General features: G+C 33.0%; 2 protein-coding genes and 1 long non-coding RNA gene across 3 annotated transcripts; 2 read left to right on the forward strand and 1 right to left on the reverse strand.

The window, feature by feature from the left end:
• The first annotated feature begins 5,118 nt into the window (after positions 1–5,118).
• LOC110819859 (tubby-like F-box protein 3) lies at positions 5,119–9,783 on the forward strand. The gene is made up of 6 exons (XM_088216503.1): positions 5,119–5,576; positions 7,219–7,306; positions 7,548–7,677; positions 7,781–7,960; positions 8,180–8,666; positions 9,360–9,783. The coding sequence occupies exons 1-5, from the start codon at positions 5,283–5,285 to the stop codon at positions 8,649–8,651; spliced, it is 1,164 nt and encodes a 387-aa protein (XP_088072629.1). The 5' UTR covers positions 5,119–5,282; the 3' UTR covers positions 8,652–8,666; positions 9,360–9,783.
• A 324-nt stretch (positions 9,784–10,107) lies between these two features.
• Positions 10,108–11,428, forward strand: LOC110819977 (uncharacterized). Its single transcript, XR_002540777.2, has 2 exons — positions 10,108–10,750; positions 10,901–11,428. It is a non-coding gene; the product is annotated as an uncharacterized LOC110819977 (long non-coding RNA).
• BMY3 (beta-amylase 3) lies at positions 11,145–14,181 on the reverse strand. The gene is made up of 3 exons (XM_022049335.2): positions 13,686–14,181; positions 12,524–13,006; positions 11,145–12,352 (listed from the first exon to the last, which is right to left on the reverse strand). Exons 1-3 carry the CDS (start codon positions 13,959–13,961, stop codon positions 11,471–11,473), a joined length of 1,641 nt encoding a protein of 546 aa, XP_021905027.2. The 5' UTR covers positions 13,962–14,181; the 3' UTR covers positions 11,145–11,470.
• Between the last annotated feature and the right edge of the window lie 4,371 nt (positions 14,182–18,552).

Genomic DNA, 18,552 nt, shown 5'->3' on the forward strand with positions numbered 1-18,552 from the left:
TTGCATGCTAAGCATAAGCAGATTTTTTGGAGGAGATTATGCATGCACAGATTTTGTTACTGTCAATTGTAAGATGACATAGAAGGTGTGGTTGCTTGTTCTAGGTACCTTAGCTCTCTAATATTCTGATGCCTTTTAGGAAACCCTGAATTCGACCTTTGACCTTAAAGTTTGTTATTGAATATGATCATGATCCTGCGAGTATATCATCATTATAAATGTTTTACCACGATAGCAAACCATATATTTGGGAAGATGATTAGTGGCTTTGCTATGCTCTTCTGCTGATTTATCAGTCAGCTTCTGTTTTATATGAAGTTGCTTTGAATTTTATAATAGCGTATAGATGCTTTAGTATGTGAAGGGTGAATCCATTATACGTTTGTGCAAGTGAATGATTTGAGGATGAAGTGTAGTACTGTATTATATCAAACCGTATCATATGTGCCTGATCATGTTGTTCATATGATTAATAAGTTGGTGTCCAGCTGCTTTCTACAAGACCACCATGCTAGGGATTGAAAACGAAAGTCACATTCTTTTATGTCGGGTGTCTACTTGCTTCAGAACTATCTACTTCGGTCAAGTTGACAAGAGAGGATTCCGAGATCAATCTACCTTTTTTTTTAATCAAAGAAAACAACCTCTATCACGTCTCTTTAATGAATGCTACATTAGTTTTTTTGTGGGTGTTATATTTTGCACAGTATATATACATATATATATATATTTATAATACGATTTTATGTTATTTAGCAATTTGGTATGATAATTACCCTATATTTAAGATAATTATGAAATATTAAAAAATTACTGAGACCCGATGGTTAATACTTAGCGTAAAATGGTGACTTCGCATCTCTTTCAACGGTTTGGCTCTCTCTCTCTCTCTCTCTCTCTCTCTCTTTCTTTTCATTCCGTGCTCTTTGAGGTTAAAGTTGACGCTCAACTAACGTGGCAGCGTGTAAGGTTAAGGATTGGTTTTCTGAATGACTTGTGGGCGGATAAAAGAAAGATAAGGGATGATTTCCTAACAGGAGGCCCTACATCCAGACAATAAAAGAAACTACGAGTAAAGGTGAGCAGACTTTCACTTGATTTATTTATGGGTTGATTCATGATTTGCCTCAACATGTTTAGTTTCATTTTCTGATGTAGGTTGCCAACCGAGTAATTTTCTTTTTTTCTTTTTCTTTTTCTCCACTTTGAATTGTCATGTCTAATATTGATATTAGTAGGGGTTAGTTAAGTTAATCACCCTGGACTTTACCTTGTTTTTTTAACACTTGATGTCTTCAGTTCTTAAAAATCTACAGTTTTCTCCAATATTATAGTTATCCCTTTCCTCTCAAAGAAAAAAACAAATGAATTATCCCTTCAATTAGTCAACCATTAGATGATTTTTTGCAAACTCATCCTATTATCTTAAAAATCCAAAAAAAAAAAAAAAAAAAACTCTTCATAATTATCTCTTTGAAATCATTTCATCTCCTAAATTAGACTCTACCCATGATCCATTATGTTTGCAAACTCGTACTTGGCCAAGATATACAATTTTATTTCATTTAAGCTATTTTTTTTTTCCATATAATATCAATTTGATTGTATTTAAAAAATATTAATTTGGTAAAAGAAAAGACATAGTCGAACGTTAACTTTGTCTTATTTAGTTCTTATTTTGGATTAGTATGTGTCTAAACACATAGTGAGAGAGTAGTTGAACAATTCCATAATTTTTTTTTTTTTGAGTTTTTAAAGTTTTTAATTAACAACAAGGATGTACATATAATTTTAAAACAAAGGGTGGTGGTAAATATATGTTAGCCTAAACTAGAAGTTGGATGGGGAAATTCACACTTAATTATCATTAGCCTTCAATTAAAGCGGTATAACATCCCCCACTTTGTGGGGTTTAAATTTGGGATTCAAACTCTAGGGCATGTCATGGAATTAGAGGGGAAGAAAAGAGAACAGGGAAAGAGATGGGTTGTGGTGGGAAGAGGATACAAGGATGAGAATTTAGATTTTTTTATCGGATTGATTTAATTTTTTCCTATTCAATTCTGACTTCAAAGATTGTAATATTTATAGAGAAGAAATAGAGGGTAGGTTACAGTTTAATTATTTTTTTTTTTTTTGCTTTTACTTCCAAAATAAAATTCTCAAAAAGAAAAAATCTCTTCTCTCTATTCCTCTCCGTTTACCTCCATTAAAGCATATCCTTAAACTTTGTAACTTTATGAAATTATGAGTTTGAAGTGGGCAGAAAACTAACACATTATAAGTTCATTTGCTTTAAATTTAGGTTCAAGGAATTCGCCATTATTGCTGCAAAGGACTGGAATCGTCACTGAGAATTTTTTTCTTCTTTTTTTTTTTTTTAAAGTAAACCGATTTAGTCGACAATAGACGTGGTGTCTGATGCCTTTACCTTATGTCTTTATTTTGTCCACGATGGTAACATGTCATTGGGTCTGCTAGGTGTTGCTTCTACTATTATTCTTGTTTTTTAACACTGATTCTATTTAGTGGTTTTGGTAGAATTAACTATGTTCAAGGAGCAAATATTTTTTACTTCTTTCTACCCAAAAGTTACAGAAACAGTTAATGAATTTTTATCATCATATATATATATATATGTTTGTAAAATTTGATGGGTATATTAGTTTTTATTTTAATTTCTTTTCAGATGTTTTTAAAATGTAACTTAGTTATGTCGTTTTTAAAGTATCTTCAAAAATATTGTCGTCAAATATTAATGTTATCCAACATATAATTTCACAACAATTAACAAAATCAGTTTCTCAAACTCACAAGTTATAATTATTTTTAGTTGCAGTTTGTTTTTGTAAGTAATTATTTTCCAAAAGAGATTGGGAGTGAGGGTAAGATGGCTTCCAATGTGCATATGACAGTAACTTTTATACAAAGGACAAGATAATAAAGTTTCATCTCAAATAAAAATAAGATCATTTACACCCAAATGCTTGACTTACAGTATGAAAATATCATCAGCCTCTGGGGACAACAGAAAAAACATATATATATATATATATATATATATATATACACATACATACATGTACGTACACAGAGATCCGCAGACAAATGGATCCAAAAGATGCATGCTCAATCGATATGGGAGGAAGAAGAGGTCTTAAGAAGAATGCCTTGGATAAGACTTTTGGAAATTTAGGAAAATTACAAACTTTTTTTTTTTTTGTTTTGTTTTCTTTTTTCATTTAACAAATTCAAATTAAAATAATTATTATGCGTAGGTTAACAACACGTGTCAAAAAATTTTATACGTGGCGTATGAATTCACATGGTTAATTATTAATTATGAAAAAGAATTAATTTAGTCGTTATTTCAAAGTATATATACTAAATTATATAAAAATTAAAATTGAGACGTGAATCAAATTTAATAAAAATAAATAGTAAATATATTAAATTAATATTTTTTTATATTAAATATCACTCAAGACACTAGCAAAAAATAATAATAATAATATAATTTCACTCATGGTGAATTGGTTTTATTATTAGTTTTTGTCATAATTAATATTGATTACTAAGTTATTTTACATTTTTATATATAATTATTAATCGTAAAAGAATATTTATATGTGTTTGTACTTTTAAATTAAAAGTAATAGTTTTATATGAAATGATAAAACAATAAATTGTGAAAATATTATAAAATTTAAAATTATTATTAAAGAAAACTTGATGATTAAAATTATAATTCATCTTCTCGTAATAATTCAAGTTAGGGAGATGACATTGGTTACTAACCAACAAAACTCTATTTTGCCAGGGAACAAAATTGCAAAATAATAAATAAAAACAGTAAAATTAAATAGTTATTATTTTATATGGTGTAATAATAAATTGTATTATTATTGATATGTAAATAATATTATGTAAAATTTTATTTTTAAAAAATAAATAAACAAGTAAACAATTTGGGTGTGAACTTGTAGTCGTCGCCCACGGACTGAGAAACTGAGATTCAATTATTTATATTATAATTAAAATTAAAAAAAAAAAGTAAATAGCCCTCGTGGGTTATTAGTCTTGGGACCCACCTACTAGATATTTGAAGATATCACCGTAGAGAAATGGGCCCCATCCCCTTAATTTCATTTTCAGACTTCCAGAATTTTCCTTTTTTTTTTTTTTTTTTTCTCCCCATCAATTTTTATTTTTTCTTTTCCGGAAAATATCTTCAATAGCGAATTACTATAAAATTTATTTAATTAATTAAAAATATCTTCTTGTTTTACATTAGATAATTGAAAATGACAAATTATAAGTTAATTAATTAATTAATTCTGATGTAGCTCATAACATTTTTATCACATATGGAAATTTTTTTTATAACAATTATAAAATTCAATAAATTGGGCTTTAATTATATGTGTTAAAATGAAAAATATCTAAAGGCAGAGAAAGCTTTTCAATTTCTTAATGAGTATAAAAAATAAAGTAGAAATAGAAAAATAAGAAAGGGACCCGACGTGGGGGCAGCATTCGTATTTAATGCTGCCACATGAACTTTATCCTAACAAGCGAACATAGACAGATACATATAAAAATATGTACATAAAGCCCAAAATATGCAGCACATAATTTAAAAATTAAGAAAAATAAAAATAATTTAATTTTTTGTTACATAATTTTCAATGTGACAAAAATTACGAGTCCAATGAATATTCTCCTTTTGAATTAACAACATGGTCAAATGTCAATTTGGCCGTTTTAAAAAAGTCAATTTCTCTCGGCGTAATTTAATTTCATAAATGAAAGGTAAATATATAATTTTTATTCAGTTATAATTAATGCAGATATAAAATTATTAAAAATATTTGTAATTTTTAATTAAAATAAATTAGAGCGTATTTTATCCTAAATTTCATGTTAATATATAACTGTGATTTGGTTTTATCTTTTTTAAGCTAATACTATATCATAAAAATTTCAAAAATAATTTTTTTTTCTTTGGTGAATATGTTAATTTCTACAATGATATTTTATTTTTAATTAAAAATTAAAAACGTTATCGTAGAAACCGAGAAGATGTATAATAATACGAATAATAACAATAATTCCATTTGTCATTTTTCTTCTTCTCCTTTCTGATAAACATCCCCCCTGTCTCCAACAGAAGCCTAACCCCTCCACACCTCTGCACTCGTTCAAACCATTACCAGACACAACCATTTCACCGCTTTTATCCCTAATCCCCATATTCCTGATGATAGCGATTCCACACTGATATGGCGATAACCAGCATAATCCACGAGATGAGGTTCAGGCCGCACCGGGTCGTCCAGGATACCACCGACCCGGCCGCCACCCAGGGCCACGGCAGTTCCCTCTGGGCTAACCTTCCCCAGGAGCTTCTGAGGGAAGTGTTGTTGAAAGTGGAGGCATCGGAGAGCAGCTGGCCTCCTCGGAAAAGTGTGGTGGCCTGCGCCGGCGTTTGCCGGAGCTGGCGTATCATCACCAAAGAGATCGTCAAAGTTCCTGAACTCTCCGCTAAGTTGACCTTCCCAATCTCCCTCAAACAGGTATCTACTCCGTGCACACAGGCTTTTGCATATACATATACACGTATGTTTTCTGGTTGTGTTTATTGTGTATTCTATGTTTGTGCTCTTGTGTACGCGTGCCTTTTTGCTGAAACTGATGGGTGTTTTGCTTGCTTACAATTATGTTTTGTGCTTTGAAAATTTAGAGCGTCAATGTAACCTTTCTCTTCTGGTTCAGCTGAATTGAATTCTACTTTTTCTGAATCATTTTCCTTGGTGGTGATTTTAGGGGTAGCTGTCAATAATAGACACTTGATGCTTGCTAATCTTAACTAGATAGGGCCTAGGTTTGCATATTAGGAAAAGTTTTGGGGAGGATTTGATTTGTCTGGTTTAAGAAACTTCATTCTTTGTTCCAATATGGCGCCGGGATATGTTCCAAATCCATTTACCTACACTTAGATTGGTCTTAGTGAGACGTGGGTGGATCTGGGACCAGCATGACTATTTCTTAATCATTTTAAGCTTTACAGAGGAAGTTGCCTAAAAAACTTCCAGTGGAAGTAGTGCATGCTCTTTTTAGGGACCACCCTTTAACAATTGAAATACAGGTCCACTCTAACCTTTTTATCAGCCTTCTTGAATGTTGATATTTTCTTTCTCAACCTTTTCTCTAAGTGCTCTTATTTTACTTGATCACTTAGACTAAGAGGATCTTTTTTGTAAACACTTTTTTGAGCAGAAAAGCGAAAGAAAGCAATAACTTCATTGAAAATGCAATAACTGCTTTTTTTTCTTTTTTCAGGAAGCACTTTGGTTAACAACAAAAAACTTCTATTTTTATTATTATATCAAATTATTTAATGTTTTTTAATTAAATTAATTAGTCGAATTAAGTTGCAGCATGTATCAAATAATTTTTACCAGAATGCAACGAGTACTTAAGTACTCGGGTTAACAATGCAAACCTCTAGTTTTACCTTCATATCAATTTTTAGTTCAATCAATTAGTTTATGAATTTATAGAATGTATCAAATAGCATTACTGAAAAAGTAAAGGGAAAGAATGTGTCTCAATTGTGCGGTCACGAAAAGAATGAAAAAAGATATATTAAGATATGACTACTCTTAACATTGTTAGAACTTAGCATATTTTGTTATCTTATGGTGTTATTTCATATTTTTTACAAATCTATAATGCTGATTGAAAATAAGAGTAAGAATGACTAAAACTTAAACATATTTTATTATCTCATGGTATTATTTGATATATCTTGTATATCAATGAAACTAAGTTGATTCAATTGAGATAAGTCAGCAATTTGATATAATCGGAAATCACAAATAACAAAAATGAGAGTGGCTTTATGATCTTTAATTCTAAGCACTTGTGTCTAAAGATGTCATTGTTTGTAGTTTAAATAATCACTTAGTGCTTTAAGTTGCTCTCAACACTCACAAACACCTTCATAGATGCTGTGTCTATATGACAGATGCTATATGTAAATTGTGTTGGTTGTTGATCATAGTATATTGTTCCTTTGGCCTTGTAGCACACCTTGTAGTTTTTCAAGTATTACATCTCAAAGCATTTTAGTTTGAATTTGTGATCAGCCTGTTGGCTTCTTCCTCTACCATCCAAAATTCTGCATTTATAAAAATCTTTGCTTACTTTTTGCAGCCTGGTCCAAGAGATTCTCTGCTCCAGTGCTTTATAAAGCGCAACCGTTCGACCCATACATACTATCTTTACCTCGGCTTAACTAATGGTGAGCATCTGGCATCTTGATATGGCCTCATTTTCCTTTTTTCTGTTTTTCCAGGCTTCTAACATATGAAGGTAGAATTATTTTTAAATGTGAATTGTGTTTTGAGATTATTCTACTTGTATCTGATTGGTTACGAGTTGATTCACTTACTTGCTATACTAGATGAGACGGAATCTTTTACCTATCCTCTCGTTAAGCTGGGATCTCTAACTCTTGTAACTTTTTTTACATTCTATTTCAGCACTAACTGATGATGGCAAGTTTCTTCTTGCTGCCCGCAAGTGTAGACGCCCCACATGCACAGACTATATTATCTCTTTACATGCCGATGAGATGTCAAAAGGGAGCAATACTTATGTTGGGAGACTCAGGTGATTCTAAAAATAGAGATGTGAAGTAACAAGTGTTTTAGTTTTTTTTATGTATTTTTTTGGGAGACTCAGCCTAACTTTTGGTATTTTTTTGTTTTGCAAGATCAAACTTTTTTGGAACGAAATTTACAGTCTTTGATTGTCAGCCACCTCATGCTGGAGCAAAGATGACTAAGAGCCGCTCCTCTAGGCTTGTAAATGTGAAACAAGTTTCACCTAGGGTTCCTTCTGGAAACTATCCAGTAGCTCACATCTCATACGAATTGAATGTGTTGGGTTCTAGGTGAGTTTTTTGCTTATGAAACTGATTCAAGATTTTTCCTGCATTCAAGAACTAGACAAATTGTTCTAAGATTCGCCTGCATCCTTTCCAATATGAACTATAAATTTTCTCCACAGACATATATACGATCATTCGTAATAATCTCCACATATCTTGTCTAGTTATGATATCAAGTTCTCTGCTCGTATTGTTGAATTCTTTTCTGTGTATAACAATCAGAGGTCCCAGGAGAATGCAGTGTATTATGGATGCAATCCCTGTCAGTGCTATTGAACCAGGAGGAGTAGCCCCCACACAGACTGAGTTGTCTCTTAGCAATTCAGATTTCTTTCCATCACTCCCATTTTTCCGTTCAAAATCAATTCGCATGGAGAAATTTCTATCAGGACCTTCGGCTGGTCAGAAAGATGCGCCGTTGGTGTTGAAGAACAAGTCTCCCAGGTGGCATGAGCAATTGCAGTGTTGGTGCTTGAATTTTCATGGACGTGTTACAGTTGCTTCGGTAAAAAATTTTCAGCTGGTAGCTTCTCCAGAAAATGGACCATCTGGACCAGAGCATGAAAAGATCATCCTCCAGTTTGGAAAAGTAGGGAAAGATTTATTTACAATGGATTACCGCTACCCAATCTCTGCATTCCAGGCATTCGCAATCTGCCTCAGCAGCTTTGACACAAAGATTGCTTGTGAATGATACGGGGTCAAACAGGTTTGAATTTACTTGACTAGATGCTAATACTTCTAGAACAAGCATATTTGTTGAAACATGAGATAAACTTAAAAAACAGGACTATGTCAGCCTCCTTTTGACTGTCTGCATACATGTTCCCAAGCCACTTGAACCTTGTGCGTATAAATTATAGAAACGTTCTCCCATATACATGGTCAAAATGTAAACATCTAAAATTTTCATCAGATATTATTTTATTAAGGTCAATTTTGAAAAAGAATAAATATTAACTGTAAACCCGAGCCATGGAACCCTAATAACAAATCAAAGATGAAGTTTTTGCATAGATGTCCAATGGCACTACAAGGTGCCATTGCAAGCCTCAATGTCACTCTACCAACCAGCCAACAAATGCTGCAATGCACCTTTCTGCATCTTTTAAGGCTACCTTCACTACTGCCTCTGGAACTATTGCACTTTAAATCTTTGACCACATTTCCTCAACCATTCTTGTTTAGTCTTTCTGAAGTTAAATGTAACAAGCAGATGTTTATCTATGAGCGGCACTTTTCTCTAGTTGTGAGAAAATGCATTGATCTTTGACTTTTCAGTTTAATCATAATCAGGCTCATTGATGGTTTACTAATATTTGGTTGTTTTCATCGTAATTGTTGAGAGTTAAGCATAGATGTTTCTGATACTAAATTCTTTTCTCCTTGGGTCCTGTTGCAGCAAAGCAGGAAGGTCTAACTTCGAATGCAATAAGATATTTGATGGAGGTGATGGTGGTTTCCGAAGCCACCATTGGTGAAAGGAGAGGAAACTGCTATTTTACTTCAAGTTTTCATGGGTGTCTTGGATGTTAGACTTGGATGAAACTGGGTGGGAGACCTTTTGAACATCAGAGAATAGTTGTCCCCCCATGCTCTGTAATTTATCTTTTCTGTACATAGTTACCAATAATCGTGAAGATCCTCCTAGTTCATTTCTATTTGCTATTCAATCTCTTTCCAATCCTCCGAGATACTTGTGCAAATTCAGTCTTTATGTCGTATACGAGCAGTAGGTTTGTTTTTCGACTTGGGATCTTTTATGTAAATAAGCAGTTTTTTTTTTTTTTTTGTCTTAATGAACAAGAAAGATCCTTGAGCTTGCATACTTCCTGTCATCTACATATATACACACTAGAGTAATTGATAATCTATTTGTGTTGTAGACAAAAAGATTGGAAGAAGGTGGTGGTTTTGAGATGACAGATGTTTGATGTCCTTGTTCCAGTTTTGTTTATTTATCATGATCAAGTTCTTGTCTTGGAATTGCACTTAAAAAGAATAATTTTTTATAAGTAAAAGATTGATTAATTTCAATAATTAAGTAATAATAATATAATCAATTTTTTAGAAATTGATAATCTATTTCAGTCGATCCGCGTTTTGACTTTTGATTTGCACCAAGTAAAAAAATAAATAATTTAATGATAGATAATATAATAACAATAGTATTATGAGGAGGCGACAGGGCGAGCCAATTCGGAAAGTTGGGCAGCTATTTATAATAAATTCTAATGTTCGGCTCCAGCCCAGCCCACCGGATTTGCCCGAGAGTCTGTATCGGATCCTCGGAGGACCCGACTCTAGGCAAATCTATAAAGAGGAGAGGAAGGAGAGGCAGGAGAAGAAGTGGCCCAAAAGATTTTCATGGAAGTCAAGAATCCGGGAAAATTCAAGTGGAAAAAGACAGACCGGATCCGATATCCGGAGAAAAACGTGGTGAGTATACTGAAAATATTTGGAGGAAATGGGTGGTCGGTCGGACTGAGACGGAGAAGGGAAGGGTTTTGAGGAAGGAGAGAGAGAGAAGAGAGGCTGCCAAGGCAAGGAAAAGTCTTAGATGAGTACGAATCCGATGCCAATTACAGGTTCTTGTTTGATTGCATTGTTGATTTCTTTTCTGATCTTCTGAAATCCGATGTGACAGATTTTACATCACCACCAAAATTTTGATGAATACCAGTATTACTACCAGCTTGAATGTCTGTCCAGGTGAGTATGATGATATACATAATGTTACGGCGGTGCTCAGTTTGTGAAAGTTCGAAGAAAAGGATCAGAGATCATGGGAAGGTGGGCATGATGGGATTTGTTCATTACATTACGTGATACATAGTTCTTTAATGAGTTTTAGATATTCAAGAGTTAAACTATGGATTTCCTTCACCAATTCCTCGTGAAATTTTCTCAAAATACTTCTATGGATTCATTTCGGTTTTGAAGGTTGACAATGTGTTCCTAAGCAAGAGTGACTGCCCAGTAATGATCATGTTCATCAAGGATTCTGCAGGCTTGATAAAGAATATATGGGTCTTTTGTGGGATCAATTTAAATGTAGTCGTTAGGGACATATATGTATGATATGGTCATCTTAAACCAGCGCAGTTCATCAAGGGATCAGATTCAAGATTCTCGCAAAACCAAAGGTAAACCCCAATACTTCCCAAAACAGCATTAAGTTCGATACTGAGAGGGAAAAAACAGGGTAAGGTGTATAAAATACTCCTGCGTGGGGAAAGCCCGAGGAAAATTGCTGGTCTACTGGTAAAGAATCTAAAGATCTTCCAATGAAGAAACAAGGTGAAGCTCAAGACAAATTCAAGCTTGCTCCACTGTTTTCTTCTTATATTGTTCTTTTCAGTTCTTGGGTAATAAAACTTGCCCATAAAAATTATATGTCTTGCTTCAATGTAATATAATAATGCTAGTCATCTCCGGTATGCTATGCCTAATAAATCTCCTCTACATACATGATACAATCGCATAGTAACTATTTACTTGCATTAAGTCTCCCTAAACTGCCTGCATATGTATGCTGGAGCTTGAACTCGTACCTAGAGATTCAGTGACTTCCTCTTCCATTGGTAGATCATCTGAATGCAACTCAGGTTGATTAAGGCTGCGGACAAACTCAGTAAACTTTGGAAAATGATCTGGTGAGAAGAAATAAGCTCCCATTCTTTGGTAAGTGAACAAGTCTATAACATTCTCATCGGATATGTTTTTCTTGATTTGTTCAAGTCCAGCGGGAGCACCTGACACTGATGCGTTCTGCCCAGAAACCTCAACGCCATGTTTTCTGCATGCTCTTCTTATTTGTGCAAGTAATAACTCAGGACTTGAGAGAGATTCACGTGGTTGGTGCTCATCTGACAGGTCCATTCCTGGTAAGATCATTTTGCAGGAATTCCTTGCGAACATCTCCGCAACTGCTTCATAGCCATCCCTATTGGCTGTATTGTAGAAGCCGGCAGTCAATTCAGATGGGTGTGACTGGGTTTTATACCATGAGTGCATGAGAGGGACTTTGCCAGAAACTATTACTGAAGAATCACTAAATGTCAAAGAAGCAAGGGAGAGCAGGCGATCTCCATGAGCTATTAGCAGATTTGAGTACCAAGAAAGGAAGAAATCACCGTAAGGAGATTCCCAGGATCCCCCATTCTTGAAAAAGTTAGTTGAATCAGGTGTCTGGTTGTAGCTGGGTGCATCATGAGGACCACCAAGTCCCCATAAAGGATTTCCAGAAGCTTCAGCATCATGTTTAAGAATGTCAAGCATGTTTCTGTCATAACACTGGAATTCACCAACTCCAGGGATTGTGTTGCTTTTGGGTAACTGGTGGTGAGAAGGATATCGAAGCTCCCCATCTGGCCCTAGACCCATTGAGATGCCCTGCAAAGCAGCAACAAGGGAATACCACAACAGCATAAATACCCTAAATTAGACCAAAAGCAGCAGTGAATAACTAAAATGGTAATAATAGATAGCTCCATGTCATGAACTATTGGTAGCTCAAAATAGTTTAGTATCGTAGTTTTCCCATTATGAGATCATAGTTCATACCGTGATTGTGCTACCCAAGAAAGCCGAGAATGAATCCTTGAAACTCTTGCAAAATTCACTGTAAACTTCAATGGGAGTCTTCCCATCAAGAACAGGAAGATTATCAACAGATAGGGACAAAAACTCTTTGTAATGCTGCCCATACCGATCAGCAAAGTAAATGCCAGGTTGGGCTTCACCAATCTGGGTCACCCACTCCGGAAGTGGTATTTTATGCTGCTTAGATCCGTGGAAGCATAATGATACATGAAGTTTCAGGCCGGCTTTCTGAACCATCTCTGCAAGAGCAAGGTAGCTTGACCATTGGAATTTCCCCATGGCTTCTTTCTCAGCCACTCCCCACCAGACTGGCAACTCAACACCTTCTACTCCCAACAGCTTCAAAGCTTTTAATCCAGCTGCAATGGCTCTCGCATGGTTTATGGTATTGCAGTCAGAAACTGCATCCAGAGGCAGTCCAACAAACAATCTTATGCCATCATGCTACAAAAATTAATGGCAGGAAAGTCTCATTAGAATCGGTTTAACATATTCTTTATATATATGTTGAGAAACAGTTGAATCAAATTCTGACAGTACATACAAAATGATCAAACAAACTATTAATAAATTTCTAGGAAATTGACTCAGAAAATATCTTCTCATTCACGTTTGCATCTGAATGGGTCTTGTTAATAATAAATATAGCCGAAACTAGAATATCACCTTAACTCAGTAAATGAGTCATGATCTTTCAACCTCTATCCGATCCATTTATAAAAAATTCAATTTATTTAGACTTATTTGACCTTTCTATCTTAAATAAATCAAATAAATTAACAAATTCAAACTATCTGTTTATCCTATATGTTATATATATTAGCATATACAGCCTATTATATATGTAGTATATCTCTTCCAAAAACAAATCCAAATCTTTTATCTAAATGACTAACCCAAGCTTTAGATACATTCCCTTGATTGGGTTGTCCTCTTCTTCCCGGTTCCCCTCTTCTTCTTTATTTTCTTCGTTGTATTGCAAATAAAAACTTTAAACATGGTAATAAATTATTGTCTTTTTCCTGTTTATCGAAATTCCTCCCAAACATAACGGATTCACAGATATCCTCGGCAGTTAAAAACATTTTAAAATTTTAAAAAACAAGAAGGAAGAGGAAATTACCGGTCTGGATCTGGTAGAAGATGCTTGATTAGAAACTGTATCGGATTGGACTGCGTTGGATCGTACAGCTTTCAACTTGAATCGTAGTCCGGCTTTACTCCACGTAGCAGTTCGTCCACGGAAACGAACACTGCTTGGCCTATGAGACAACAACTTAGCACCGTAATCACCATTTTTGCCGTAATTACTCTTCGCAAACCACAAATTTAACTCTCTGTTCGCTAAATCTGTTCTGCAAATCTTCGTTTTGGAGCTACCAGTCACTGAGACCTCCATTTATTCACAAATATTGGACAAAATCAATAAAAAAACCCCAATTTTCGGTCAGAAAAAAACCCAGACGCAGATAAAAATGGTAGATGAAAGGAAGAAAGGAGCGGATAAATCGATTTTTGTGGAAGGATTAGTAGATGTAAAGGAGTTTAGAATTTTAAGTTGAATTACAAGGACAACTTGTTTAGAATTCTATGAAGAACAGCTCGGGGATTGTTTGGTTACCATGTTTGCCTTATATAACCCGAGAGCCGAGATGCGGCTTTTACCAGACCAACCAATAAAGTGCCTGAAAGGACCGCCACGTGGCATCTCCAACGTGTGCCAAATTCCCGCCGGATAATTTTTAACGGGGTAAAATATATACTAATTTCTACTGGCTTATTATTATTATAATAATATTAAATATTAAAATAGATCACTTGCTGATTCATAGGGAATCTTATCCACAAACTCATTTCTTATTTTGTTTAAATAAATAAATAATAATAGTTAACCATATATTAAATATTATTTAATTTTCACATTATGTTATTGTTGACAAAAATCATAGTGTGGGATGACTGAGGAATTTAATTTAGGTCACAAATGTATACTAGACTTGACTTATACGCAACATTTACACATATCATTACTCAAATAATTCATGGGAAAATATTAAAATATATATAATTAATTAATTTAAATATTAAGAGAGAAGAAAATTAATAAGCGGGGAACATGGACAGCTAGACTCTTTGTTTCTTTGTGCTCATTTTTGTTTCTATGCATTAATTAGATGTCACAAAAGTAAAGCCCAGGGTTTTTTTTTTTTTTCCAACATTTTATTTGTTTTCCACTTTTTATAATGTCCAAGAAAATTATATCATTTACTAATAATTTATATGCTCAAGAAAATTTTCTATGGTCTAAATAAATAAATAAAAGTCTTGATAAAGATTTTTGTCTTTAATTAACAAAAATACCCATTTACTTATTTTGTTTGTTTATTTATGTGTCTGAATCCAAGGGTATTTATTTTATTTTTTAAAGAGTAATTATGATATGATTTTTTTAATTATTATAAATTTATAAATATTTCTTATTTTTTTTTTAAAAAAATTAAAGTAAGTTGTATATGATATATACAATAATTGATTATTTTGAAATATTGATATGTGATATTATTATCGGTTATTTATTAAATTTTTTTTTTGATTTAGTTCATTTTAATTCCTAAATATTTATATTGTTAATTTAGATGTCACACGTCTAATTTATTGAAAAGTAATACATTTTGATTGGTTTAATTATAAGTTATTATCACATTACATTATTATATAATCAAATATTTGATGTTATATTTAAAAAAATTATTTGTAAATTTGTTTAAATTAATTTATAAATTAAAAAAATCATTATAAACTAACAATAAATTTAAAAATAATATATCGATTTTAATGATAAAAAAGAATTTTTATGTAATACAATATATATATTTATATAAATTGAGCGATAACACATAAAATTTTTTTATAATATTTAATAAAATCCAAAACGTCTTATAAATTATTTTTTTGGTTCAAATATAATCTGTATTTTTAAATTTTATCTTAATAGATCTTTATCACTAATGACGTATCTAACACTTTTATAAAAATATTTACTTAAAAAAAATATACTAACGTGTATATTAAATTTAAAAATATTATTAATATGTCAATTACACAATTAATTATTTTATTAATAGCATGTTATTTTGTAATATTATATTTATATGTGTTGTTGAGTTAGATAATTATATTTAAATAAAAATTGAAAAATATTAAAGCATAGTCAACTTTAAAGATTTTTTTTTTAATTTTATTGAAAAAAATTTGAAAATTTGAATTATATTTGAGTTAAAAAAATATTTTATATATAAATTTAAACATGTTGAAAGGTCTTTACACTTTTTGATGTATTATTGTTTTAAAAATGAGATAAAAAGATAAAAACTAAAGTTATTAATTATAATTTACCACAAATATTTTAGGGTAATGCAAAAACCTGGTGGATAAGACCGCCGACGTGGAAAGTCAGAGAGCCACGTCAAGTAACGATATAACTGGCCACTCAGATCTGAAGGTGGCAGTTGATTTTGAATTGAATGATTTAAAATTGCGGGAAATTCAATGAAAAGGACAGGAGAGTTACCGTAAGAGTGACACGTGGAGGCTCTTGGAAAGTGTCGCTGAGTCATCTCCAGATCAGCCTGTTCCCCTACTACAATTTATTTGCAATTTTTCGATTTCTTATTTTTTGTGAGGCTGTATATTTCTTGGCAAATGAAAAATCAAAAAACATTGTGCTGCATGTCTATGTGTGTCTATATATATCTATATATATATATATATTATATTGTGTATGTGGGTATGATGAGTTTGGCTAATATATGTGATATAAAATGATGAGTTTGTGCTGGCGGTGGTGTTAAGGCATTGTAAAGATTCAATAAAAGCACATGGTATGTGCATTGTGTTTTATGCATGTACCACTTAGATTTGCTGATGGAGGTTTTGTAATATCCGAATCTAAAATTTAGTGATTAATTTTAAAATTTAAAAAATATATAAATATATAATTTTAAAATTAATAAAATTTTATTTAATATAAAATTAAGAAAAAAATATATTGACAATGAAATTAAAAATAATTTTTAAAAAAATTGGTCAAAATTTAGATTTGAATGGTATATTTAAAAGAAAAATAAAAAATTGTGGGTCAAAATATAATTTAAAAAAATTATGCTACATAAGACTGCCCAGTCAGCAGCCCCGACGAATCAGAGCATGCCACGTGGCAAGGCACGCTGACTCAGTGCCACATAGGAACCCATGATGGCAATCCACGTGCCTGTGATCGGACAATCTGGAAGCGTTTCCGCGCGCGTGGACGGTCCGGATCCGTTCCCTCATCAGGCGCGATTAAACACGATGAACGGTCCATATTCGTTCCCTCTTTAAACGCGATCGGACGGTCGAGATCAAATCACAATGAACAGTTCAGATTCATTTCATCTTTAAATGCGATCGGACGGTTAATATCAAATGCGATAAATGGTCCAGATTTAAGCGAGACGGGTATAAATATCTCGCATCACACCGAATCCAAACCCTACTCGCCAGTCTCCCGCTAGAGAAGAAGAACCAATTGTTGGAGAAGGAAGCCTACCACCGCTTGTTGTTGCGCTGGAGCCACCTCCGACCACCAAAAAAGATAAAAGTTCTCATATCCACTCGAAATTTGATTCTGAGCGATCCCATGGCTAAATCAGAGCAAAAAGAACCGGGGATAAGACAGAAACTGCGGGCAAAGCTCGGTAGCGCTATCATGGGCAAAATTCAAAACCGCCTCCGATGAGCTCCTTCTCGTTTTTCATTTCGTGCGATTTTTCCACTATTGTGTTCACCGTTCTATTTTCTACAGGTTGATTAAAGAAAAATACCTAGTCACGAAGGTGAACCAGCGGAGCCGTTACACCAAAAAATTCCACCACCGGTAGGTTTTTGTTTTTTGACTTTTTTCAGCCAATCGAAGCCCCCAAACGTGTTTTCTTGTAGAGATGGGTATAAAACCGACCGAAATCGGCAAAAACTAGCTGAAAATGGCCAGACCAAGGCAAACCGCCACCGCAGATGGCAGTGTCGTCGCTGTGCTGGAATTCTAAAATTAGCAAGAAAAGGTTTTTAACACCGATTTTAGATTTTTTAGGATATTTTTAGGTATATGAAGTGTGTTTTAATCTCCACAAGAAAATTCAAGAAACCTGGGGACTGTCAGTAGACGCAGTAGAAAGTTTGGTACTTCAGACACCGATTCAGGTAAGAATCTCTCATCTTATTCCCTATTACGGAATTAAAGCTTAATAATAAGCAATATGGTGTTTTGTGTAATTTGAAAAAACTTTAAAAATTATTACAAGTTAATAATGGAGCCAGAAACTAGTTAGTAATTTATTTATTGTCCTATTTAACTGATTGTTGAATTTACAGCTTTAAATATTTGATGATATACTGGAATGGTTAATTAATTCAATTGTGCTTCCTTAATATATATATTGCTTGTCGTGCGTGATTTACGGTTGATTTGTGAAATGGGTAATTATTATACCAACGAAAAATTGATTAGTAATATGAATTAATGAGTGGTAGCCTTACTAGATATCCTGGGAGATAGTGGACAGACCGAGTACATAGGGAACCCTACCATTGAACATTGCCTCATAGCATAGGGGATATCGAGAATTAGTATTTTTGGCGCTCATATTGGACGGAGTATGAGGACGGCTCGATTCACTCTCATATTGGACGGGGTATTGAGAAATGGTATTTTTGGCACTCATACCATACGGGGTATGGGGACGTCCGCTTAATTGACAATGTTGAATATGGATTCACGCGTAGTAGGATATGTAATACCCAAATTTTATTATTTTTATTTTTTAATTTATTTTAATTTATATTAGAATTTTAGTTTAATATTTGATTTATAAGGTTTTAATTTAATTTAATTTAATTTAATTTAGTAAAAATAAAAATAATAATAATGATAAAATATGGTAAAATTATTTTTG

This window comes from Carica papaya, chromosome 3 (assembly GCF_054855325.1).
Source record: "Carica papaya isolate Zhongbai chromosome 3, ASM5485532v1, whole genome shotgun sequence".
NCBI classification, from domain to species: Eukaryota; Viridiplantae; Streptophyta; class Magnoliopsida; order Brassicales; family Caricaceae; genus Carica; species Carica papaya.

What these genes read in the sequence shown, in the direction of transcription:
- LOC110819859 (XM_088216503.1), top strand. Translation starts at nt 5,283, where the DNA reads ATGGCGATAACCAGCATAATCCACGAGATGAGGTTCAGGCCGCACCGG. An exon ending in TCCCAATCTCCCTCAAACAG is followed by an intron (nt 5,577 to 7,218) that starts GTATCTACTCCG and finishes TACTTTTTGCAG; the next exon opens with CCTGGTCCAAGAGATTCTCT. An exon ending in TTGAATGTGTTGGGTTCTAG is followed by an intron (nt 7,961 to 8,179) that starts GTGAGTTTTTTG and finishes TATAACAATCAG; the next exon opens with AGGTCCCAGGAGAATGCAGT.
- BMY3 (XM_022049335.2), bottom strand. Translation starts at nt 13,961, where the DNA reads ATGGAGGTCTCAGTGACTGGTAGCTCCAAAACGAAGATTTGCAGAACA. An exon ending in CTTCTACCAGATCCAGACCG is followed by an intron (nt 13,007 to 13,685) that starts GTAATTTCCTCT and finishes TAATTTTTGTAG; the next exon opens with CATGATGGCATAAGATTGTT. An exon ending in TCTTGGGTAGCACAATCACG is followed by an intron (nt 12,353 to 12,523) that starts GTATGAACTATG and finishes GCTGCTTTGCAG; the next exon opens with GGCATCTCAATGGGTCTAGG.